Here is a 27,380-nt window from a genome sequence, read left to right as displayed (position 1 = left end):
ACAGTCCAAGTGAGAGTACCATACTCCCACTGTGGAGTTATCTAAGTGTGGTTGTAGGGTAAGATTGAAATCACTTCCCACCAATCAAGTACCCTCCACGTGCTTAGGAGCGCTGATATCTTGTCAAAAAAGACCCCTTGACGCTCATTAGGGGCGTATAAATTTAAAAGACAGCACCTCTGTTCTCACCTGTAAGACCAAAAGAAATATAACGTCTCCTCCACCCCCCCCCCCCCCAATCTCGGGCTATGTGCCTCACCTGCCAGGGATACTTTCTGGAAAGAGGTATCAACACTCCCCCCCCCCCCTTTTTTTTATCTGTGTGACTAGAGGCAAAATAGAGGTGGCAATAACTATTGCGTGCACACAGATGTTCATGTGCTGAGAGTAAATGTCTCCTGCGCAAAAGTCACATCCTGCACGCAAGTGACAAATCTCTCTAACGCTTCACTGGTGAGTTTAACCCCTTAACATTAAGCATAAGAAAGATGATAGCACTCTTTCTATCTTATACATTATGCTACTGTGTACATTTAGAACTTGCAACATTATAGTAGAAATCTGGAGATCAACCACCAACTTAAGGCAGAATAACCCCTCCCCCCCTCCACTTCAAAACAATCCCCCCCTCCTTTCCCCTCTTCAATAGCCAGGCACACCTCCCTCCCAAACATGAGGGTGCCTCAGAAGGAAGTGACTCCAACCTTTCTGCCAGTCATAACTTCAAGCTTATAATCCACCTGCAGCAGAGAAGGGGCTGTGATCCATGACCCACTGGACTAATTATTAATGCCTCCTTTAATCTGAATCAAGAGGCCCCTGCCAATGGTGAAATTGAGTCTTGGGCATTTCATGCCCAGCATAAAGGTAGTTTTCATGTTTTCGCACTAGGGCCTGCAGATTTTAACTGATGCTGGCATTGTAGGCGGCCCTTGCCTGACATGACTCTGCCAGCGTGGCCGAGCCTCCTTTGGCAAGGCTGAAGGACGGTTTGAGTTATTCTCTTCAGTAGTAGCTGCTTCTGGAAAAATTTCCGCCGCATCCGCAACCGTCTGGATCTGATGCATCTTGTCTTGTTCAGAGCAAATGGGTAGCCCCATCTATAACGAATTCCTTGAGAGCGCAGAAACTGTGTAAAATGCTTGAGCTCTGCCTACCTTTTCAGCTTAGCTGCCGCTAGATCTTGATATATTTCTATATGGTAGCTGTCCCATTTGAATTCTGATATCTTTCGGGAAGCCTGCATAATTTTTTTCTTTTAGCTTAAAATCTGAAAAACAGGCTATCTGGTCTCGGTGTTTATTGGATCTCGGGTCCCCCAGGGACCGGTGTGCTCATTCTACACGAATTTCTGCAGGGTCCGTCACTATCTGCGTTTCTGCTAGTAATGCACTTGCCATTTTCTGCACCACAGCCTTGCAATCAGAATATAGCGGTGAATCTGGAAGATCCCAGAAGCGAACATTACATCGCCAACTCGGTTCTCTAACTCTTTAGTCTTATCCCATAAGTACATAAGTAATGCCATACTGGGAAAAGACCAAGGGTCCATCGAGCCCAGCATCTTGTCCACGACAGCGGCCAATCCAGGCTAAGGGCACCTGGCAAGCTTCCCAAATGTACAAACATTCTATACATGTTGTTCCTGGGATTTTGGATTTTTCCAAGTCCGTTTAGTAGCAGTTTATGGACTTGTCCTTTAGGAAACCGTCCAACCCCTTTTTAAACTCTGCTAAACTAACCGCCTTCACCACATTTTCTGGCAATGAATTTCAGAGTTTAATTACACGTTGGGTGAAGAAACATTTTCTCCGATTTGTTTTAAATTTACTACACTGTAGTTTAATCGCATGCCCCCTAGTCCTAGTATTTTTGGAAAGTGTGAACAGACGCTTCACATCCACCTGTTCCACTCCACTCATTATTTTATATACCTCTATCATGTCTCCCCTCAGCCGTCTCTTCTCCAAGCTGAATAGCCCTAGCCTCCTTAGTCTTTCTTCATAGGGAAGTCGTCCCATCCCCGCTATCATTTTAGTCGCCCTTCGCTGCACCTTTTCCAATTCTACTATATCTTTCTTGAGATGCGGCGACCAGAATTGAACACAATACTCAAGGTGCGGTCGCACCATGGAGCGATACAACGGCATTATAACATCCTCACACCTGTTTTCCATACCTTTCCTAATAATACCCAACATTCTATTCGCTTTCCTAGCGTTGCTTTGTTGTGCAGTACTAGTGTATTAAGACTCTCCACTTGTTCTTCTAAGCGCTCCTCCACTACTCGGTGACCTAGTGTCCCGATCTCTCCTCTCAAATCTGCCCCCAACATGGCCAGGTCATTAAGTGCCGCTTTTAAGTCTGTCTTTATTTCCTGCAGCCATTGTCTTATCTCTTTTAAGGACTCTTTACTCGCTCCAAAGAATCGCCACAAATAAATAGCGGTGGCGAACACTGGGTTGCTCGTTGCGCTTGATGGCTGGACGTTCACGCTTCTCCGTCCACGCAGGCTGACGCTGCAGGCCCCGCATATTCAAATCCGGTTAAATCCAACATCGATTCCAAGGAACTCATCGGGAGACATTTAAGGTATGGCTATAACAAGCTCCAATGGCTATCCTGATACTTTCTAAGTGCAAATGATGAGGTGATGCTTGTTTTTGCTCAAAGGCTGGCCGGAGCTCTCAGCTTAGGCAGCCATCGCGTTTGATGACGTCACTTCCTCCCCGTTTCAATGTTTCTAAGTTGTGTTCCAGACCACGATCACATGAAACTAACCCTCAAGATAAGTTCTCATCAAAAAAGCTATTTATATTGATGGCTAAATGATGATTTAAAGAAGATATATATTCTGGTGCTAGTCTATAAATCTAAAAATAAAATCTCTTAAATCAAAAGCGAGCTGTTATGGGCAGCCTATTTGGGTGGGGGGCTAACCATCATACCTTTTTGCCCTGAAAATCATCTGGGGGGGCACTATTTTCCAGTGTTGGTAATTCTAATACCCTAATGAAAAAAATTATAAACACATATAAGATTACACTAATTCAGTTGATATAACAAAAGAGAGGGAACGAAGTACAAACTGAAGTCCAAACAAAAAAAAAAAAGCACCACGGGCCTGTTAAAAATGGAACACAGTTCTTTAATGAATGAGCCTTGACAAAAAGACCCGACACGGGCCATGTTTCAGTGACTAGCACTTTAGATTGTAAGCTCTTTGAGCAGGGATTGTCCTATGTTAAATTGTACAGCGCTGCGTAACCCTAGTAGCACTTTAGAAATGTTAAATAGTAGTAGTCAGGGGTCACAGTCATGACATGGAAAACTTGGGGAATAACTCGAATATATTCCTCTACAATATATTACTCCTTACCCCATGTCTCATATAGTAAAAGCTACAAAGCAACAAGGCACTTCCACGTTCTGTATCCAAACGGATGAAGAAAAAAAAAATTCCTCATCAGAGTCAAGATCCTCAATTTATTATTTATTTATTTTATGTTTGTATCCCCTTATGGAAAGTTCTCTTCACCACTGAATTTGATTCTCTGATGTCAGATGAGAATTAAGGGTTACACCAAGAATTTTCAAAGATGATTCTAAAGGGTAATCCAGAGAGATATACCAGTAGCTGGTAAGTTATTTGTTGGACTTCACATAGCATATTTTTTTCTCTTTATTTAACTTCAATTTAATGTTTGCCCAATGCTCCAAGTAGGATATACAAATACGTATTAGTGAATCTAAATGTTCTATATCCCTTGACGTGAACAATTGAGTAGATGAGAAAACAAATTTTACCTAGTGTACTCATAAGTATATTTAAAAGAATTGGAGACAACAGTGACTCCTATGGGTATATCACAAGGGGAACACTAAGAATCAGACTTGTATCAAAACCATATGACCTAGAGATACATGATTTCTAAGCTCTGATAATAGTGTTCCCATTAAACTTATTTTTTAAAGTTTATCTTTAATTTTGAAACAATTTAACACTTCTGGTAATATACAGAAAATACATTTTACATAGAACAAAAGAAATATTTTTTAACTTCATTAGACCACAATCAAATAAAAACTAGGCTAATAAAAAAAAATTGCCCCCAAGCTTCTAGTTTCTTCCCTCATGTCCAAAAAACAGTATCGTATTTTATGTAAGCTTGGCGACATCTGGATATAACCTCAACACCATATTTTAAGACCTGCTCAAAAACGAAGGAGTTCAACAACTTGGCTCTTTCAGTCACTTCTGATAATGAATCCTCCAAAAAAGCAGACATTGTTTACATTGCTTCTTCCTTCTTGAACTTGATTTCTTGTAGTCACCCCTGTTGTATCCCTAGAAGTAATTGGTATGTAGTAAACTTTATTTAAAGGAAGACTAACCTTGCAAGGAAACTTTTTTTTTTTTTTTTTTTTTTTTTAATTTTTCTTTAACAAATTCAAAAGTGAATATTCCCATGGATTTAGGGAAGTTCAAAAAGCGAAGATTGAGCAAATTGGAAACTTTAATATGAGACAATCTTTTGGTGCATTAACATTTTCTTTCACAATAGTGGCTGTTGCCTTCTTAAGTTCTTAACACTTACTGTACTTATTTAACTTGATTTGAACAATCCTGTCTAACCGTTTCTAAATTTTGAGACTTACCCATCTTACATAACTTCTTGGGTAGATCTAGCAATGCTGGAATCCATCCTCTTAAGAGCCTTCCAAATAGTCTCCAGAGTTACCACCATGGGAGCTTCCAAATTCATTGCAGCTCCACTGGTTTCTTTCTCATCGGGCAGTTCACTAGGTGTGACCCCTTGCCACGGGCCTTCTGAGGGGCGCTTTCTGCTGCAGGGATACCCTCATAGCACATGTGTGTACTGGACATGGTGGACAGTTGGGCTGCCGGAAGAGACAATAAAATAGACAATAAAAAAAGACATCTCCGGTACTATGTAAGCCACATTGAACCTGAAAATAGGTGGGAAAATATGGGATACAAATGTAACACATAAACATTGTATTGAGCCCCAGAGAGACGGATGTTCCTTCATCTGAGCTTAAAACAAGGCTGGCTTCTCCAGGCCAAATCTTTGGGGGTATGATAGCATATTGGTCCAGTTTCTGTTGGACTGGATAAGTTCTGGCCAGCAAGGATGCAGCCTTTTACAATCCCCTTTCTTTTTGTATGAGGCATGGGTAGGGAAAATCAGAGGAAACATGAGCAGATTACTGGATAAGGTAAAAGCTGCCAGCGCTCACGCTGCCACCTTGACCACTTCTGTTCTTCCCACTTACCAGATTTTCCATTATTTTGATAGGATTACTGATGCAACAAAGTGAATTCGGCCAGACAGTCTTCAGAATCTTTTCAGAATTTAAAATCCAGCTCCAGCCTCTAGGCCTGATTTTATTTTCTTTTGCAGGCTGCCTTCCACAAAAAATGAAAAAGGAAGATGTACTTTCATGTAAAAGATTGAAATTGTTAAAACATATTGCACATGTTCTGTGCCGTCCCCACAAGTAGTGAGCCACATGTTCTATTTTCCCCTTTGTTGAAGGCAGCCTGTAGTTAGGAGTCCGTATACGAGGATGAATTTATCAGGCTTATCCTTGGAGAAAACTAAGTTACCTGTAGCAGATGTTTTCTGAGGATAGCGTGATATATATCCTCATATACCCTTCTTCTTCTCCTTGGAGTGTGTCTACAAGCTACACACTCGATTGGTGAGATCCCATTGATAGATGCAGATAGGAAAGCATTCACATGCACAGTAGAAGACTCTGGAGAGCTGTTCCCATGCTGGGCTCCACCCACATGTGAGGATATTGTCTACTGAGAGCATCTGCTACAAGTAACTAGCTTATTTTTCTATTTTATTTATTGCCTTTTTGAAGAAATTCACAAGGCAGTGTACAGCAAGAATAAGCTGGACATAAGTAATAGATAAATTACAGCAGTAAAAATAGTCAAACATTACATATTATGGCATAGTATGTTAAAATATTAAACAATATGCCCTCTGCTGTCTATTAAGATGTTTTATGTGTAAGTGGAGATCAAACGTGTAGTAAGAGTTAATTAGAAAATAAGAGTAATTAACTTAAGGAAAAATTGCACATGGAGTCAGACAAGGTGTATGGAAACGATCTCTGCTAGAGTACTACTACTACTTATCATTTCTATAGTGCTACAAGGCATACGCAGTGCTGTACACCATACACAAGACAGTCCCTGTAGGAGTGGATAAGCAATTCCAGCTATAGTATTTGCAGTTGGTGTTTAGCCTTTGTGTATATGACTGACTAGCAACCTAGTTTCTTCCATTAAAGGCTTAGGGAAGACTGCAGTTCTTTCTGTTCTGTATTCCCCCCTATCTGAACATTAATAATGTAGCAAGCTTCCATGATTTTTTTTTTAGATTGTTTAAAATGCAAAATATTACTAGTGTTGCTACCTTTTGAATTGGAAACATGATTCAGATAGGATTTCTCTTTCCCAAGATACTAATCAGTCTCTGTTGCAGGTCTGCTATTATCTGCTGTGTTTGAATTGCTAATATTGTGGTCTTTTCTCCCTTTATTGTAGCCTTTTTAACTGTGGCAACTCAATCTGTGTGGTTTTCTTTTTTGGGGGAGGGGGGCGGGGGATTATATTAGAAAATGTAAGAGTTAATGTGATAAGTTTCTTTCCTCTTCCCATGTAGTTTGTTCTACTTTGAATGTGAACAATAAATAATGCATCCAGCAGGAGTCTCAACTTACAACATAAACTGACAGCAAGAAGCTAAATAGTTAGAGTATTCAATATGGTCTTGCAGAGCTGATTCAAACTCAACTAAAATGTTCCCTATAACTGTCAGGGTGGGGTTTTAACAGTGTTCTATGTGGATATATATTTTTTGATTTTTATGGCTTGGTCCCATTTTCATTTTTGCATCATAACATGATTGTTTTCTAGCTTGTGCCTAGTTTCAGATGTGTTGTCAGCTGTCTAAAGTCCTTATTTTGATTTCTCCTTTAAGGTCTCTTTTACTTCCTGGGTTCTATTGTAAACTTCAGCCAGGATCCTGATGTGCACTTCAAATACATTCAGGCTGCCTGCAAAACTGGCCAAATTAAGGAGGTGGAAAGAATATGTCGAGAAAGTAACTGCTATGACCCTGAGCGTGTGAAAAATTTCCTGAAGGTAAATGAGATAAGCAAAGTTCTAGGGAAAGAAGCAGATAGAAAAGGAATTGTATGCCAGTAAATCAAGATTTATCCTATATTTTAATGGTTGTGCCTGTTGAGGTTTGAAGGCACATAACTTAAATTCTTGTACATTTGTACCCTTTGAAATGTATGACTTAATGTCTCATTACTGAAGTGTAAAATTATGCACGTTTATCAACTCAGGTTTTCCCTGTTTGAGATGAAAAGGGTTTGTGAACAGTAGAATGAAATTTACCGCCCAGGCCACGTAGTAGCTGGGTGGTAACTTGGAATTGATGCACGTTGGGTGTGCGTAAGCTCTTACGTGGCTTATTTTTATTTTCTGGCACGCGGGCACTAATTGGCATTTGAATGCGTGTTGACCATTACCGCCAAGTCAACGGCTGGCGGTAAGGTTTCAGATCCAAAATGGATGGTGCCAATTTTCATTTTGCTGCACGTCCTTTTTTGGCCCCCTCCCCCAAAAAGGCATTTTTTTACAGGTGCGCTGAAAAACGATCCTGCGCGCGGCCAAAACATGCACCTACACTACCGCAGGCCATTTTTCAGCGCACCTTAGTAAAAGACCCCTGAGTCGCCTAAATGGGCCAAGAAGGGGATTCTTGTTTCCAAGATGTAAATTTAACCTAGCAACTGCTGCCTGCATTTCTCTGCCCATTGTTGCTTCTGCAGAAGACCTGGTCTTAGGAAATAAAAATTAAATGTTTTGCACTACAATCTGAGCCAGAGGACAAGGCCAGTTTGTCTCTTCTTAATATTTTAACTTGTTTCTAGAGAACAATTTTTGACCACATAAGTAGCATTTTGATAAAATTCAAAGGCTTGTCTGCTGCTGTAACAAAATTTTATTTTATTTCCCTCCTATTGCAGGAAGCTAAGCTCACAGACCAGCTGCCCTTAATTATTGTATGTGATCGCTTTGACTTCGTCCATGATCTGGTGCTTTACCTGTACAGAAACAACCTTCAAAAATACATTGAGATTTATGTTCAGAAGGTAAGTGTAAACTGGCATCATGAAATAGTGAGCAGACGCTTTTCCATATGAAAATTTCTATTCCATATGAAGGTTAACCTATATTGTTAAAAAACCTGTTTAATGTTACAATAGTCCACACGAGTATCGAAATATCCTATATAATAATTTGCACCTCCAATGTTCTACGTCTGGATGCCTGGGTTCGTAACATCCATAACCACTCATTGCCCCGCCCTCACGTCAAAACGTAATGACGTCAGAGGGCGGAACAGTGAGAGGGAAGGGAAGGGAAGCCAGTGCCAGCCAGCCAGAGAGCGTTCAGGTATAAATTGAGGGGAGGAGAGAATCGCGAGGGGAGGAAGTGGAGGGCAGGGCAGAATCGCGGGACATGGATGGCAGGGCAGGGAAGAGGAGAATCGCTGGACATGGAGGGGAGGGAAGAATTGCTGGACATGGAGGCATAGGCGCCGACTCCGTGGGTGCTGTGGGTGCTCGAACACCCCCAATATTTGACCCGAAGTCCCGGAACGGAAGTTATCAGCCAGCCCGACCTGCGCTGCCAGCCCTGTTCTCCCAGTCCTTTGCCTGCTTCTCTCCTTCCTGCGTGCCGCCCAGAATTTAAAAGTTCTTACCTCGGGGTCTGGCAGCAGCAGTGAAAGGCGAGCAGGCTCGGCGCTTCAGCCTGCCTTCCCTTCTCTCTCAGCTCTGCCTATGGTCCCGCCCTTGCGGAAACAGGAAATGAGAGCGGGACCAGAGGCAGAGCTGAGAGAGAAAGGAAGGTAGTAGGCTGAAGCGCCGAGCCTGCTCGCCTTTCACTGCTGCTGCCGGACCCAGAGGTAAGAACTTTTAAATTCTGGGCTGCACGCAGGAAGGCGAGGGCCAGGCGGAGGACTGGGAGAAAAGGGCGGGCAACGCATGTCGGGCTGCCACTCGGAGGAGAGAGAGAGGGAGGGAGGCAGGGGGCTGGAACTCGGAGGAGAGGGAGGGAGGGGGGCATGGAACTCGGAATCTGTACGCCGTACGCATTAATGAACGCCGTGTCAAATTCAGAATGGCCGCAAGGCAGGAACTCGCACCACAACTGGCCGTTGACGTCCAGACTCCTGTGCCGCTCAAACTCCATTGTAACCAGTAGGGTGGCGGGAAGCAGACTAGCGCGGAACTCGCACCACAACTTGTCTCCTAGCAGCTCCCTTAAAAATATAATCACCATTACATGATAGCCTTACTAGCGCCCGTTTCATTTGTGTGAGAAGCGGGCCTTTTTTACTAGTGAAATATATGTTGTCAACTGCAGGTCTGGAGTTGTGGTGCCATACCCTATATTTCAGAAGTACTTAGGTGTTCTCCCAACTCTCCTTTTGTGTTTTGGGGGGTTTTAACCCCTCATTTATCCAATGTAAATTACTCATCATGATGATGGTTCTCAGCCAGAGGGGTATGTCATGTCCGAGTTCCAGAAAGTCATCTTTATTCTTAATGTGGCCAGTAGATTTCACTGTTGAGCAATTACCATGGTAGTCACAGTGATTCCTCTTTGTCTCACAGGCCCAAAGAGCAAAGTACAGGCTCAGAAATTTCACCCAGGTGTTACATAATGTCAGGTGATCCCAAGAGGTGACTTAAGGACAGCCACCCTAGGCACCAAGTTGGGAGGGGGTGAGATGGGGGGGCCATTCCACTTTTTGAATTTGTTTAGAACATGCAGATATGAAATGGAGGGTGTGCCAAAAGTAACCCTTCTAGGAGTACCACCCTGTCTGGCCCTGGGCTGTGTGCATAGCTACCACTGGGTCATAGGGCTGGCCATCTTTTTAAACAAGTGTATTCTGGTTTTGTAGCTTAGAACTACTTTTTTTATCTTAACTTTTAGATAATGGCAACAATTTTAGGATTCAGAGCTAAGAATATGTTTTGTCCTTTGATTCTAAAGGTAAATCCCAGCCGTCTGCCAGTGGTGATTGGAGGATTACTGGATGTTGATTGTTCTGAAGATGTAATAAAAAGCCTAATCCTTGTTGTGAGGGGTCAGTTTTCTACTGATGAACTTGTGGCTGAAGTAGAAAAGAGGAATAGGTAGGTCTGTGTGTGGTTTTTTTTTTTAATTCTATTAAAACATCAATAATTTCTTTGTTTATGGAAATCCTTTTTTCTTTCTGATTTTTAACTCCCAAGGAGAGATTTCAGTTGAGTGATGCTCTTTCTCCATGGACAGGCACGACAAAATCAGCCTCTTATGGGTGATGTCATCCTGATGGCACGAGGTCAGATTTGTTCAGTCCGGAAGAGTCTCAAGGTCCCTTGGCATGCATGTGTGCTTCTTCCTTTGTGACCATTGTTCCTCCCCCTCGGCTACATCATCTGCTTGTTAAAGCAGTAATGGATTTGAGTATGCAGACTTTTTAATTAAAAAAAAAGTAGAAAGGAAAATAGATGGACCTTAAAGGCAATTGAGCCCTCAAAAGGCCCCAATCCAAAGGATCCTGAATCAGTTCTGTCAGATATTATATCTAGGTACTACACTTGGCCCCAACCCAGAGGATCCTGAATCAGTTTTGACAGATATATCTAGGTACTACACTTGGTTTAAAACAAAAAAACAACTCATCAGTCAAAAAAAAAAAAAGTGGTACTCGGCATGTTGCAAGAGGAGGCTGTTCTTAGCCTCAGGATGCCTTCCATCTGGAAAGCTGTCTTCTGTATGCCCACCTCCCTTTTATATTGTGGATTAAGAGCCTCTTTAAAATAGTAATGTCTTATGGAACCCTTGAACACAGCTCAGGTGGATAAATGTTTTCTGTGGGATCATGGAGGCATGCCTGTAGTTTTCAGGCCAAATGACTTGCCTTAAATTTCTCTCTGAGCTTGTCAAATCCTACACAGATCAGCACTCTGAGCCCGGTGCATGTGTTTAGGGACCCATCTTCTGATCTGACAATCTGGATGCACCACCAATGGCAGAACCATATTGGTTATATGCTTACCTCTGGAGCCTAAAATCCACCATTAGGGGACTAGGTATGAGCTTAGCATTCTTCATAGCATGTGTCTTCTTATATAGCCACCAATGCAGTGACTGAGTAAAATATTGTGTAGTGCATTGTCACGCAAAGCAATCATTCCTCAACCACATGGCTTCTGATGTGACTCCAGATGAACTTTCATGATCCTAGTTACAATCCTCTTGTGCTACCACCAGGAAATTCACCAGCATAATTGCTCTGCCTCACTGGAGAGGCATATTTTCAAAGCACTTAGCCTTCCAAAGTTCCATAGGTTTCTATGGAACTTTGGAAGGCTAAGTGCTTTGAAAATATGCCTATTGGTATTCTATTCCAGCTCGATGCAATCATGCTGTGACTGTAATGGGTGCTTATAGTGATATTTTCTTTAATTTTACCTGGAGAGATGCTATTCCTGAGGCAAGAATTATCTCGCATTTAAAAAAAAAAATGACTAAGCTTCTCCCTCTTCTCAAATTGGATGAACGGGTCTCTGGTAATCTGCAGCTTTAGGATGCAGGGCAACTGATATTTTGTCCTGTCCTTCAGGATCAAAGTTACCTGAACAATCCTGTCCAACTTCTCACACCAGGAGAAAAAGATCTCCAAAGATCCTGTGACAGAACAGTGTAAATCTTGAAGTGCATTTCTCTACTTTTGCCAGCAGGTGGTGCATGTTTTAAGCTGTTACAAAGAACTGATCTTTCTTTCCTTAGTTAACACATATAATGAAATGCCTGAGTGATGTAACCAGGGTTTTTTATTTTTATTTTTTCATTTCGATTGTACTGGCTTTTGCTTCAGTTTCAGCCCGGGAAGAGAGAGAGAGCTCTTTGCTGAAGCCCTGTAAAAAAAAAAAAAAAACCAGTTATATTTGATAACTGGTGAACAACTATATATGTCCTGATGTCCCTAGGTACTTTTTAGGAATTAACCAAATGTTTAGTTAGTGTTATAATTGAACCATATTTCAGTTACCTGTTATTGTTTGCTGATTGCACATTTATTTCGTTCATTGTTCAAGTGTGACAATAAACCTGTTTAGTTTGTTGACCCTGTCTGGATTGATAAAGAATCCTGGTGGTTTGTGTGTTGGGTCTGTGAGTGCTTTCTGGGAATTGGGGGACCACTGGGAGTGACCCAGTTGGTGGGAGGAGGGTGCTAGTGTAGAGCACAAGCAGCAGGTGCAGGTAGACCTGAGCTGTGCTGGGGATAGACCCTCTTAAGTAGCCGCGGGGTAACCCTAGCCAGGTGGCTAGGCGTTTTGTGACAGATCCCATTTAATTTCTCACCAATCTAGGGTACACCTTCCACATTGGATACCTCCAGAGTGGCCAGATAGACCCTCTAACTCCGTTACAAGCTTTTCCACATTCTTTTCCTGGGTATCACTATAGACAGGTTCCTTAAGGTAATTGGACTGGAAAACCTTGATTAGCACTTGCCTTGTAATCCGTAGAATCAGTCAATTTCTTTATTAATTGCTCCAGCAAGGTTTGAAAGAGCAATAAACCAGGTGCACAAAGGTCCCTGTAAATAATCTGTCTGTATTTCCACCTTGGTAAAAATTACTGATTTGGAAAAAGAGGGATTCCTAAAGCAAATCACATGCAAATGAGTTGTTTGCTGCTTTTGCAAACAAGCTCATTTGCATGCTATAGGGGGGAAGCCAGTTGTCCAGCTGAGCATGTGGAGAGCAGCCAGTCGCTAAGTGTGGCTGCTCTGTGTATGCCATTTCATATACGCAGATAAGCGGCATGTATGAAAGCATGTAGCCTTGTTTTTTGAGGGGGGTTCCACTCTTTCTCCTGGTGCCCCAGTGCTGGTCTCTCCTGGACCACTGACTTCTTTTGTCGTCTTGCTCCTCTGGGCAGAGCCTCCCAGTGCCCCCATCTCTAAAGCTAATATTAGTTCCTGGGGATCTGAATCGCACTGCAGCTTCCTTCTTGAGAATTTACAGGAAGGAGGGGAGAGAAGGGAAAGAGGCCCGGAACAGGGCTGGCTGACCTTCCCTTCAATCTCGTTGTTCGTTCGTCCTCCCCCCCCCCCCCCCCCATCCTGTCCGGGAGCCCTGCAATTTTATGTTTAAACTGTTTTATTAACGATTCTCACAATACAAAGTAATGTAGAATATGCATATAGCATTGCTTGATATACAAAACAGCATTCTTACAACATATTCAACTTCGCCAAACACTTTTCGTCCCCATTTTTCTCCCCCCTCCCCTCTTAACAATTCCTTGGCCCATGCTAACATTAGGTTTTAAGTGACTCTTGCTCCGAATATCATACACTTGAATACTTCATTAGGTAAAATAGTGCTTATCACAAAATATCAGTAAACTAAACATCAAAGCTCTAGATCACTGCCAAGCTTTAGCCATTTACATCTCACTCAACCCCTCTAACCCCCCACCCAATACCTCCCCCCCTTGCAAGCAGAATTCCACTCTAGACTAAATTTACTACTCCAGGCTACCCATACTCTCCATTATTCCACCATTTATCAGGCATTAACAAACAGACTACGTCCCCTTGGACTAAGCATTTGCAGGTATGGTGTCCAAATCTGCAGAAAGCGCACTCTACGTTTAGGCGATTGTTTTGAATCCCTAGCCTCCCAAGAGGCCAGGAGATGCACCTGATTGCGCCAATGCCAGTAAGCTGGCCCTTCCGATGAGACCCAGTATTGCATAATGCATTTCCGCGCTACCAAGCTCAGCTTCCTGCATAACATTATAGCGGGGGCGCCTAATGGGGCAAACGCTCTTGGTTGATCCAACAGAAACTGCCGCTCCGTTCCTTGAACTCTGTTCCCCAATCGAATCAAAAACCCTTTTACCCTCTGCCAAAACATGCGCACCTTGGGGCATTGCCATAATGCATGATATAACGAGCTGGGACCCCCTCCGCATTTAGAACACCCCGAGTTGTCCGGCCCCAACATATGAGCCAGTTGTGTTCTAGACATATACCCCCGTAGGACCACTCTATAACCACACTCCCTCAGCCTCTCATCTGTTACCAACGCCCATATGCCCTTCAAGGTAGCTGACACATCCCATGTTGCCAGGGAGGTCCCCAGATCCTGTTCCCATTTTCGCTTAAGATCAACATATTGCCTCTGGGGCCTACGCCTAGCCAGTGCCCCATACAGTGCTGATACAGATTGTTTCTCTATCTGCAACTCCTCAAAGAAAACCCTTAGCAGCTCCCCCATCCGCCCTCTCAGGGGTACTTGGCTCAGGGATTTCACATAGTGTCGGACCTGTGCATAGGCAAATCTATTGCCCCAAGCTGATCCCACTTTATCTTGAAGAGCGTCAAATGTTATCATTTCCCCATTGTCCAATAATAGGTGTTCCAATCTTGTGATGCCCAGCCCTTGCCATCTGCCAAATGTCGGGTTATCTATCCCTGCTTCAAAAACAGGATTGCCTACGATTGGGATTTGATCTGTAACGTGTGGTTGGCCCCCCATTTGCCGCATCCACCACTGCCACGCCTCCCGAAGGGGCTGTAGTATTATACTTTTTTTAAACTTAGAAGGGAGCTGACTACGAGGTAAATGGAGCAATGCTAATATATCATAGAGAGCAAAAAAAGCTTCCTCCAAGCCCATAGATGTGTAATACTGCGTGGCATTCACCACATCTCCTAAGTGGCGCAGCAAACACGCCTGATTATATAGGAACACATCCGGGATACCCATTCCCCCCTGTCTCCAGCTCCCTATTAACAGGTTTTGGCTAACTTTAGGCTTTTTGCCTGCCCAACAAAATCTACTAAAAAGGCGCATCATCCGCTTCAAATCAGACCGCGATAGGCGTATGGGTAAAGTTTGAAGAACGTACAACCAGCGCGGAAACAACACCATTTGTACTACATGTATCCGTCCCATTAATGACAGTGGCAGACTCATCCAAGAGTCCAATTTAGTTTTAGTATATTCCAGTAAGATTTTAACATTCAACTGATATAAATCTAATGTATTCATTGTGAGTCGGATTCCTAAATATTTAAGACTCTCTGGCCCATCTCAACGGAAATTCAGGAATCCAGTCCCTCTGGTTCACCTCTGGCGAAGCCAGCGCTTCTGACTTGTCTAGATTAATACGGAAACCTGAGTAGTCGCCATATTCACGAAAGGTTTCCAATAACGTGTCTAAGGATTCCCTTGGATTTGTGAGATGTACCAAAATGTCATCCGCAAATGCTGCAATCTTAAACATGTGGGTCCCTAAGCCAACTCCCCGGATCAAAGGGTTTGCCATGATTTCTCTGATAAGGGGATCTAATACTAAAACAAAGAGAAGAGGGGACAATGGGCACCCCTGCCTCGTGCCCCTCCTAATACAAAAACTTTCCGATTCTATCCCGTTTACTCTCAGAGTGGCACATGGGTTGGCATATAAAGCATGAATTGCCTCAACAAATCTCCCTGAAAATCCATAATGTTCCAGCGTATCAAAAAGAAACTTCCAGTGAACCTTATCAAAGGCCTTTTCCGCATCAAAGCTGATCAGCAATGATGCTACCTTCGCCTGCGAGCTGTGTTCTAGTGATGTCAATATTGCTCTCAAGTTTTTGCTCACTGCTCTACCTCCCACAAATCCCACTTGACTTTCATGAATCAACCTTGGGAGCAGCCTCGCCAGTCTATTAGCCAAGATTTTTGCCAACAACTTGGTATCATAATTTAACAGGGAGATAGGCCGGTACGATGTCAGCTCTAGAGGGTCCCTCCCCGGTTTCAACAAAACTATTATTTGAGCCCTATTCAAGTCTGGGGGTAACCTCTGTCTTTCTATCAATTGGTTCAAAAATCTAGTAATTGCAGGTATAACTCCTCCTTCCATTAATTTATAGAATTCACCCCTTAAACCATCAGGTCCCGGGGCTTTCAGTCGCGGGCTGCGGGCAATAACTAGACTGACCTCATCCTCAGTAATGAATTGATTGAGACTGTCCAATTCTTGTATTGTAAGCTTTGGTAAAGCCAGATTTTCTAAATACATCTGATTTAACAGACCGTCTTCCTCTGGGGAAGCGTACAGCTCTTGATAAAAGGCCCGAAAGGTTTCACATATTGCTTTGTCTGATGTGTGGAGCCCTCCCCCCCTTTGTCTCAGTGCCAAAATGTTCTTAGTCCCTCCCCGGGGGTTAATTATTTTTGACATCAACTTGCCTGTTTTATTACCATGTTTATAAAGCATATATCTATAGTAGAGCTGTGACTTGTGTGCCCTTTCTTGCAAAAGTACATTTAAGGCGGTTTGAAGCTCTAACACTTGTTGTTTATCACCTATCGCGTGTGTCTCCCCATATCTCTTCCGTGTCTTACAAAGTTGGTTACTTAAACGCAAGATCTTTCTATCTCGTGTCTTCCTCACAAAGTGCGTGTGACTTATCACTTCGCCTCTAAGAACCGCCTTAGCCGCTTCCCAAAACAAAACTGGGTCTTCTATGTGTTCCTGATTATGAGTACTATATTCCGCCCAGCGAGCTTGTAATCTGCCTTTAAGCATTGGATCTGAGCTGAACTCCAGGGGAAATTGCCATTTATATTCTTGTGGGGTTGTACCGCTTGGTATCCATTCTATCTTAACCCAGGCATGGTCCGACACCATGTACGGTCCTATCTCCGCTGTTGTCACTTCCCCAAACATCTGACGTGATGTCAGAATATAGTCAATTCTCGACTGAGTGGAGTGGGCCCGCGACAGGTGTGTATAGTCTTTCTCACCTGGGTGTAGCACCCGCCACACATCAACCAGGCCCAACATCTGGCTCAATTGTAAAAGGCCTCTATTATTATAACATGAAGAGGCCGTCTCCGGGGCTGATCTGTCCAGAGAGGGGTCCCAAGTTGCATTTAAATCACCCCCCAGCACTATAGCTGCGTGCGGTTGCCTAAGCAAAAAATTAATCAAAGTTTGATAAAACTTCCGATCGTATCTATTTGGAGCATAAATATTACAGATTAGCAGTTTCTGTCTCCCAACTACCACTTCCAATATAACATAGCGGCCTTCAGTATCAATCAGAAGTGGATTAATTACAGAGGCTATGCCTTTTCTAATTAGTATCGCTACTCCTCCCTTTTTACCTTGTGCATTTGCTGCTATACAATCCCCAACCCACCAGGTGCTGAGCTTGGCATGTTCAATCTGGTTCAGATGCGTCTCCTGCAAGAGTGCTATGTCTGCTTTCTGCCTATTCAATTGTTGTAGAATCTTAGAACGTTTGATTGGCGAATTAACTCCGCCTACATTCCACGTTAGTATTCTTACTATTCTTGGATTTGAAAGTGTGTGTCTATATCCATAGATGTCCTCTGTTGTAATCGAGGGGGACATCCCAGCCTCTGCCCCCCCCCCCCCCCCCACTTGCACCTCCACTATGTCAGCTGCCTTATTATGTTCTACTTCTTTTCTAGTTAAGACTTGTGCCCTGCTTGCATCCCTCTTCCCTCCCCCCACCCCCTCCTCCCCCCCCCCAATTCCTGTATCCCTTATTCTCAGGTCCACCAATTAGGACCTTGACTTCCTTACGTCTCTCCCTCCCCCCTCCGCATTATACAATGTTACATTAAACATAACTTTCATTGTCAAGCTGATCAGACACTTACAGGGTCTCCCCCCTCTTACCAGGGGTTCAAACCGGTTCACCCACTGGCCATGTCTGCCATATAGTGTCTTAATCAACAGCAAAAGATTAAAAAAAAAACAAACAAAAAAAACTCAACACTCAAGTCTAACTCACAAACCATAGAACCTTAACTTTCCAACTGCAGCCATCTTGCCAAGCCTTCTGCTACTATAAGTGGTCCATCTTTGTTCTTGGCTGGGAGATTACTGTATTGTCATGTATTGACCAGTCAGGTCTCTGCTGACCTCTCCGTATAACATTACTCAGTGTTCTCAGAGTGTTCTCTTTTCTATGCTGTTCAACTTGCATCTGAAGATGTTGTTCCCAGCTGTTGTAGAAATTCTTTAGCCGCCCCTGCCGTCTCATATGTCTTAGTAATACCATTATACGTGACCCGCAGTTTGGCAGGGTATTGTAGTGCAAATCTTATTTTCTTTTGGAATAGCGTTGAGCAAACCTCCGAAAACTGTCTCCTCCGTGTGGCTACTCCTGCTGAATAATCTTGGAAACATCTTACTGGGATTCCTTCATACTCCAATGCTTTTCCAGCTCTCAGCAGCTTCATCACTTCTTGTTTTTGCGCATAGTTCAAAAATCTTAAAATTACCACTCTTGGTTTATTGGTGCCAGTCATTTTCATCCCGATGCGGTGAGCCCGTTCTATCTGTATTGGCCCCGAGGCTTCTGGGAATTGTAGTTCACTGGCAAACCATCGTGCCAAAAAAACCTCCAAGCCCCGTTCGGGTAACGCTTCTGGCAGGCCCACCACTCGGATATTATTTCTCCTGGACCTGTTTTCTAAGTCCTCAATCTTTTCCTCCATCGCCTGCAACTTTTTTTGAGTTATATCTTGTATTGTCTCCACCTCCGTTACTCTGTCCTCAATTTCACTCACACGTGCTTGAAAGCCTGCACAATCCCGAGAAAGATCCGTGAGCTGTTCTTTTACCTTTTCCAGGTTAGTATTTATGGGGGAGAGCCGGCGATCCAACATATCTTCTAACACTGAGGACATTTCTGAAGTTATTTCGGCGATCCAGGCCGATGACACTGTCGGGCCCGGCGGGCTTGCGGGCGGCGCCATCTTGTCTTCTGCTCCTCTACCACGGAGCTTATCTTTATGTATATTTTTCGCTGCCATCACGCCGCCAATTAATTTAAAATGTACGTTGCCGGCCTCTCTAACGTTTCAGGCTGCGGCGAATTTTGTTTTTAGATCGCGGTTTGTGAGCTGGTCATGCGGAGGGGGGATTGAAGCCGGAGAGATCTTTTTCCTTCAACCCCTCGCGGTCATGACGTCACCGGAAGTCTGGGAGCCCTGCAATTTTAAAGACCTGCAAGCTGTCGACAGCTACTGAAAAGTCCTGTCCATTGGAGGAGCGAGAACCAGCAGATCAGCTTCCTTTCACCAGCACTAGCAACAGCTTGGTCCGCAGCTTTCAACAGCTCCAGACTTCCTGTTAAATTTTTCCACAGTAAAAGTAGGGGCTGCTTCTGGGCATTGTTCAGAAAATGGCTGTGTATTGCTTTGCATGCACATTTGTATAATAATTAGCTCATTATAATAACTTTGCATACAGTTTTCGTTAGCTGCTATCGTGACGGGAAAAGTACGTGGAGAACCCTTTTGTGCATGTCTCTCTATACTTGTTGCTCGCTAAACCGGCTAGAACCAGTGTAAAAGCTACATTGCTGGCTCGTAGGTTTTGTGCATCTGGGCCCAAATCTCCAGCATCTTAGTTTTGTCAAAATACCTCCAGGGCCACAGTCCATCTTCCTTTAAGTGTTGGTACCCAATTTCACACCACTTTGAGCGTATAAAATATCCATTCGGATATAAGCTTTGTTAAAGTGGAGTCTAATGTACACTTCCAGAAGTGATATTCCATATTTCTACAAAGAGGGAACCTACAACCTCCCCATGTAGGACAGTGTCCCATAAATCCAGTAGTGTCTTGAGTCTTCAAGTGTATGTCACACATTGAATAAGACTTGGTATCTCTGGGTATGGTGTTTTGGTTCATTTTCTTAATGAAGTTATGTTGAATATTTACCTTAACAGTAAGAAGGAAATAATGGGAGTGGTTTGTGTCTTAGGTTGAAACTGTTGCTACCCTGGCTGGAATCTAGGATTCATGAGGGCTGTGAGGAACCAGCTACCCATAATGCACTGGCCAAAATCTACATTGATAGCAACAACAACCCAGAAAGATTTCTCCGTGAGAACCCTTATTATGACAGCCGTGTGGTTGGGAAGTACTGTGAGAAGAGAGACCCACATCTGGCATGTGTGGCTTATGAGCGTGGCCAGTGTGATATGGAACTTATCAATGTAGGTATATTCTGTATTAAAAATAATAAAATGGTTCAGATCTGAAGAGCAACACAGTTGGCTGGGAGCTTAGTGGGTGATGGGAGCAACCTTACAAAATTTGCTCAAAGATACGATTAAAGGGGAGAGGAACTTCTTTTTTTCTTTCTCTCTCTATCTTGGAATAACTATTGCAGTTTAAAACAATAACAACTTTTTATGAAATTAGTCGTACCTTTGGCATTACAAGGTATATCTTCTATAGCTCAGTAGGCAAGCCAAGGGATTTGCCTTACCACAGAGACTGTATATCGAGAAAACAGACATTAAAAGAATTCAATTTGTGGGCAAATCTGAAAATGGACTTAAGTTAAAACAACTTTATAGTAACATCTTATGGCTAGGAATGTTTACTTTCATGACGTAGTAGTTATGTTAATCATTTTATGTTCCAGGTATGCAATGAAAATTCTCTCTTCAAAAGCTTGTCGCGGTATTTAGTGCGTCGTAAGGACCCTGAGCTCTGGGCTAGTGTCTTGCTGGAAAGCAACCCCTATAGGAGACCTCTAATTGATCAAGTAGGTATCTTTTCTGTGGGCTAAATTGTGTGCTGAACTATAAATCCATGGTCTGGTATCATCTCTTGACCAACCCAGACTATATCCCTTTTTCCTTTGTATTTGCAGTTCAGTTCTAGTTGTTTTTTTTGTTTCTTTAATATATATAGGTTGTGCAGACAGCGCTGTCTGAAACTCAGGACCCTGAAGAGGTGTCGGTTACAGTAAAAGCTTTCATGACCGCAGATCTTCCCAATGAACTCATTGAACTACTGGAGAAAATTGTCCTAGATAACTCTGTTTTCAGTGAGCACAGGTACAGTTTTGGAGGGTATTTCATCTTTTACAAAAATGTATGAATGAAACCCATGTTCTGTCTGCATAGGATGGTACTTGCCAAAATACTTGCAGTCCAGCTTCATTTGCTAATGAGACGAGCTTCTACCAGCATCTTTTGCCAAAGATAAGAGCAAACTGTCCCATAAGTTCAGGTGCTTGAATAGTCTTACTTTGCAGCAAGTCTTCTCATCTTTGCTTTATGCTATGATATTGAAATGATGTTGGATTTCCTGAATATCATCAAAAATAACCTTAATGTGGAATCCTAATGTAAGCATACAGGACTGCCTTTAAGACACTTAGAAATCTATGGCTCCTGAATAAATGCAGCTTTTTTTCCTCCTAATGCAGAAATCTACAGAATCTCCTCATTCTCACTGCCATTAAGGCTGACCGTACCCGTGTTATGGAATACATCAATCGTTTGGACAATTATGATGCCCCAGATATTGCTAATATTGCCATCAGTAATGAACTTTTTGAGGAAGCTTTTGCTATATTCAGGAAATTTGATGTAAACACCTCCGCTGTGCAGGTATGATTTTACATTCAAGGAAATTTTGTGTGTTTGACATGAGTATTTTCTTATCATTAAGAATTGCTTATATCAATTCTAGCCTATTAAGGTTTGTGGCTGTGCGCGAAAGATGTGTTTCTGGTCAAGCATTCACTGCAAAAGCTTTTAAAAGCAGGAGAACTGCAGACTTGATATTTCCATGATTTGACACACATCTGACTTTATTGGCAGGTGTTGATTGAACACATTGGAAATCTGGACCGTGCTTATGAGTTTGCTGAACGATGCAATGAACCAGCTGTATGGAGCCAGCTGGCAAAGGCACAACTGCAGAAGGGAATGGTCAAAGAAGCTATTGACTCGTATATCAAGGCAGATGATCCCTCTTCCTACATGGAAGTTGTTCAGGCTGCTAATGCCAGTGGTAGGAGATATGTCTACATTTTAAACTGTAATTTAAAAACTAAGATCTTTTTTCCAGGCAGTTTTATGCAGGGCAACTAATCTTCTTGCATTTACTTGATATGATTTTTTTGATGCTGCCATTTACGTCTGAAAGACTATGGTGGATTTTTTTCAAAATGTGACAGGGTAGACAGGCAATCAAACATATGTGGTAAGCTTTAATTGTATGTACCCTTAGAGAGAAGATAGGACAGACATTGGTCCCTTCCTGTAAGTCACTAGAATGTGGTTTTATCAGAATCTCAGCTGCACACAAAATGGGGTTTCTAAATTGTATATGCACAATTGATCAAGGGAACAAAAGACCTTTTGTTGCCCCTTTTACCCGTTACTTCAATTTGTTTACCTACAAACAGCAGATGTGAAATTTACTTATTACCAAATAGTCTTCTTTAATTTAGGTGCAAGTCATCTTTACTCACTGAACAAGTGTTTGTTTACAGTTTATTTGGAAGAACAGGTCTTGCCCCCTCCCCCCCCAAGTTGGGGTTATATATTGAACATGGTACAGATTACAATATTGAATATGGTAGCTTATGTGGAGATCTGGATGTAGGACTTTATTTAGTGTAGATTTTTCAGTGGCCTTTGACAGTGAATCATGACTTAACTATATTGTTAGACCACAGTATTGAAGGTATGGACCCATGATTTTTATTTATTTTTTTTTTTTTAAGGGCAGGATGCAGCAGGTGTGATGCAGAACAGATGATTTGTTTTTTGATGATGTAAAGGGGCAAGTTGAAAAATTAAAGGGTAGCAAATCACCTGGATCACATGATATACATCCCAGAGTACTGATAGAACAGAAAAATGAACTTGCAGATTTGTTAGTAATATATAATTTAGCTTTAAAATCGAGCATGGTACCGGACGATTGTAGGGTGGCCAATGTAAAGCCAGTTTTAAAAAGTGTTCTAGAGGTGATCTGGGAAATTATAGACCAGTGAGCCTGACATCAGTGCCAGGCAAAATGGTAGAAACTATTATAAAGAACAATTACTGAGCATGTACATAGGCATGGATTAAGACAAAACCAACATGGATTTAGTCAAGGGAAATCAATCTGCTACATTTCTTTAAAGAAGGTAAATAAACATGTGGGTAAAGGTGAGCCGGTCAATATTGGGTATCTGGATTTTCAAAAGGTGTTTTGACAAAGTACCTCATGAAGGAATCCCAAGGAAATTAAAAAGTCATGGAATAACTGCGCTGTCGAAACATTGGGAGACTCAGTACCGGGTGGTACTTCGAACCCACATCCCCCGAGATGGGGCGTTCCCCGGATGGGGCGTGCCTAAAGTGTGGTGCAGAAGGAGCTAACTTAGGACATATGTTCTGGAATTGCCCAGTATCACACACCTTCTGGACACGGCTTTTTACAATGGGCATCTGGCAGACTGACTGGCGCCCCGAACCAGACATGTTGTTCGGGAAGTTGAAGGTGTGAGGCCCTAACCCGCTGGATTTGAGAGAATTTGCACTCCAAGCTATAATTATGGCTAAGCGAGCTATTCTGTCTGCTTGGCTGTCTATTGAACCCCCCCCCCCTCGGATCAATATTGGCGAGGGAGGGGAGATGTTGCAGTTTCTGAGATTTGAAAGACTGGAAACAAATCAGCTGACCCCCCCCCCCCCCCCCCCCCCCCAGCCAGAGGATATTTATTAAATATGTGAATAAACAGGGGCATAGGTTTGGTAACAAAATGAAGGCAGTTTGACAGTTATCTTTAGGGGTAGGAGGGATGGGGTGACATCTGGGAAAAGGGGGGTTAGGGGGAGGATCGGGCGGGAAGGGGGTTTATAAGGTAGGTTTAGCTGGGGGGGGGGAGGAAGTTTGAGGATTAAAAGTTTATATGTACAAGTTTTGAATGCATATTGATGATTAGTCTGTGAATATATTATGTAGTGACCATCGAGCATAATATTAATAAAAATCATTTAAACATAAAAAAGTCATGGAATAGGAGTTCTCTGAGGACAAGCAAGCCATAATTCTCACAATTGCACAATGTGTGTTGCTTGGTCCACCCGCCATGAGAATGCAGTTACCATAGTTGTTTTTCTACCACAGTGAAGGGTGGTCGACTATTTATCCCGCTCTTCACAGCGCTCTATCTCAAGAGCTTCTGGAGTGCCTTTCGGCAATTTTTTTGCAATATTTTTTGTCTACCCGTGTCCGGGTTTCCCCTCCCGTTTTGGAGTGAAGGTTGAGTAGGTCGCTGACCAAATCAAAAAGAATACTGATACCATCTCTTCTCTCTCCCACTGGACCCCTTCTGCATCAGCCTTCTTATCCTCTTGTGGGGAAGACTTGAAACTCAAGCAAGACCACGGGACCATGATTCTGATTGCACCTTACTGGCATCGGCAGATCTGGTTCCCTCTTCTTCTTGAGTTATCCTCCAGAAAACAGTGGAAACTGGAGTGTTTTCCAACCCACATCACAGAGAACAAGGGATCTCTTCTGTATCCCAACCATCAGTTTCTGGCCCTTACAGCCTGGATGTTGAGAGCCTGGAATTTGTTTCCTTGGGTCTTTCAGAGGGTGTTTCCTGGAGCTTGCTGACTTCCAGGAAAGATTCCACTAACAGGTGTTACTACTTTAAATGGAGGAGGTTTGCCGTCTGGTGTAAGAGCAAGGCCGTAGATCTTCCTTGCTTGCCCTACACAGACCATGCTTGAATACCTTCTACACCTTTCCGAGTCTGGTCTTAAGACCAACTCCGTAAGGGTTCACCTCGGTGCAGTTAGTGCTTACCTAACTGTAAAGGGTAAGCCCATCTCTGGATAGCCTCTAGTTGTTAGCTTCATGAGAGTTTTGCTTTTGTCAAAGCCCCCTGTCAAACCTCTGCTTGTGTCATGGGACCTCAGTGTCATTCTCACTCAGCTGATGAAAGCGCCTTTTGAGCCACTGGATTCCTGCTATCTGAAGTACTATTTCTTGGTGGCTCTTGGGAAGTACTGGGACAAGCTTTGTAGAGTCTGTGACCTTCAGGCCTTAGTGGTGCATGCACCTTGCACTAAGTTTCATTACAACAGAGTAATCTTCTACAAGCACTCTAAGGTCCTGCCGAAGGTGGTGTCTTGAGTTCCATCTGAACCAGTCGATTGTCTTGCCTAACTCTTGCCCATCCTTGCACACTTTGGACTGCAAGCAAGCATTGGCCTACTACATGGAGTGGACTAAACCCCACAATGTTAGTCATGGCTGCATCAGTAGCCCACTTAAGTCAGCCTTCATTGAAGAAATTTGCAAGGCTGCGATGTAGTTTTCAGTCCACCCACTCACATCTCATTACTGCTTTGAGCAGGATACCTGACGCGACGGTTGGGGCAGACAGTTTTGCAGAATCCTTTTGGGGTCTAGAATTCAACTCCCCTCCCCCCCAGCCCTGTTTTATTCTGTTCCAGGATGCACGTGTACTCAGTTTGTATATAGTTTCAGGTTAATTTGAGTACTGTCCTCGCCATTGCGAGGCCCAATTGACCAATGTTTGTTGTTTTTCTGTGAGCCTGGATGCTAGGGTACCCAGTTGTGAGATTTATGGCCTGCTGGTCCTCGCAGAAAGCAAAGATACTTATCTGTAGCAGGTATTCTGTGAGGACAGTAGGCCTTATATTCTCACAAATCCTCCCAGTTCCAATGGATTTTTTTTTTTTTTCTTTTATGCTGTAGTATTTAACTGCGGTAACCAAGCTTTCATGGCGGGCAGGAAATGATTAGTGCATGCGCAGAGGAGTGTGCCTCATGCTCCAAGAAAAGCTTTTTGAAGCTTGTTAAAAGCTCTGGACCGACAACGCAGGATCGCGTTACCCAGTTGTGAGAATATAAGGCCTGCTGTCCACAGAATACCTTCTAAAGGAAAGTATATTCACTGTAGTGTCTTTTTTCATAATTACAAAGAGCAGCTGGTGAACTAGGCCAGAGTGCAGGGAGTTGTGTAATGAAATTAATAGGAAACAGCATAAAAAATGGCAAATTAAATGCAAAGCGCTGATAAGGAAGGCAAAGAGACTTTGAAAGGAAGATTGCGTTGGCGGCAAAAACACAAAATAATTGCCTTTATATAGGTATATTAGAAGCAAGAAGCTGCAAAAGAATCTGTTGGACTACTAGATGACTGAGAGATAAAAGGAGAATCGGGGAAGACAAGGCCATAGCAGGGCGATTAAATAAATTCTTTGATTAGGTTTTCACTGAGGAAGATGTGGGAGAGATACTGGTGCCAGAAATGGTATTCAATGCTGACGACTCAGAGAAACTGAAACAGATCTCTGTAAACATGGAAGATATAAGAGAACAATTTGACTAATTGAAGAGTAGCAAATCGCCAGGACTGGATGGTATACATCCCAGAGTGCTGATAGAATTGAAAAATGAACTAGCAGAGCTTTTGTTAGTAATATGTAATTGTTAAAATCAAACATGATACCGGAAGATTGGAAGGTAGCCAGCGTAGCACCAATTTTTATTTTTATTTTTTTAAAGGGTTCCAGAGGTGATCTGGGACATCATAGACCAGTGAGCCTGACGTAGGTGCTAGGCAAGTGGCAGAGACTGTAAAGATCAAAATTAGAGTGTATGTATGCATATGTGTATTTACGTATATACATATAAAAGCATGGATTAATGAGACAAAGCCAACATGGGTTTAGTAAAGGGAAATCTACTACATTTCTTTGAAGGGGTGAATAAGCATGTGGATAAAGGTGGGGTGAAAACGTCAGCAGTGGCAGTGATCCTCATCTCTATACACTGCCCTACGGCCGGCACCGGCATCTCCTCTATGTTGCAGCCTGCCTCTCCTCTATGTTGCAGCCTGCCTCCAAGAAAACAGGCAGTTACATCAGAGAGGTGGCCCGCAGGGTAGGCTATGGGGAATGGAGATCACTGCCAAATTTTGAAAAACAAAAAAAAGTTAGGCTGGAGAAGGGGGGAAGATGCAGCTTCATAAAGAGTATTGTTCGAGGCCCCTGCTTTAGTTGGCCTAGTGGTAGGGCTGCTACTGGATTATATAGATATATAGATGGAATGGACTCCCATTGAAAGTAGTGAAAAAAAATAAAATTGTCAAATTTCAAAAAGGCTTCAGATAAGCAAAAAGGCTACTGGCAAAGAACTGGAAGAGCTAGAATCCTTACTTGTCAATGTTTCCTCTAAGGAGTGGGCTGCAAGTTTTAAAAACCAACAATTTTTGAGCACCAGTATTAGCAATGCATTTCTCTATATAGCACAAGACATTTTTGTGAGCAACCATGTAAAATCTGTGAGCAACGCTCCTAAAATGTACGAGTAGTTTTTCATATGCTGTGCTTAGAGGGAACATTGTTACTGGTATGCC

At 42.9% G+C, this 27,380-nt stretch overlaps 1 protein-coding gene across 1 annotated transcript in view; it reads left to right on the top strand.

Annotated features, from left to right (window-relative positions):
- CLTC (clathrin heavy chain) overlaps positions 1-27,380 on the top strand; it is a 208,400-nt gene that overhangs the window by 133,662 nt on the left and 47,358 nt on the right. Inside the window, exons 14-21 of the mRNA XM_030186302.1 lie at positions 7,026-7,189; positions 8,086-8,211; positions 10,127-10,269; positions 19,944-20,178; positions 20,613-20,735; positions 20,885-21,030; positions 21,405-21,588; positions 21,802-21,994. Coding sequence (XP_030042162.1) covers positions 7,026-7,189; positions 8,086-8,211; positions 10,127-10,269; positions 19,944-20,178; positions 20,613-20,735; positions 20,885-21,030; positions 21,405-21,588; positions 21,802-21,994 — 1,314 coding nt within the window. The remainder of the gene's footprint in view (positions 1-7,025; positions 7,190-8,085; positions 8,212-10,126; positions 10,270-19,943; positions 20,179-20,612; positions 20,736-20,884; positions 21,031-21,404; positions 21,589-21,801; positions 21,995-27,380) is intronic.

Source organism: Microcaecilia unicolor, chromosome 13, assembly GCF_901765095.1.
Source record: "Microcaecilia unicolor chromosome 13, aMicUni1.1, whole genome shotgun sequence".
Classification (NCBI taxonomy): domain Eukaryota; kingdom Metazoa; phylum Chordata; class Amphibia; order Gymnophiona; family Siphonopidae; genus Microcaecilia; species Microcaecilia unicolor.
The sequence above is the reverse complement of the archived record's forward strand: the minus strand, read 5'-3'. Positions and strand labels throughout refer to the sequence as shown.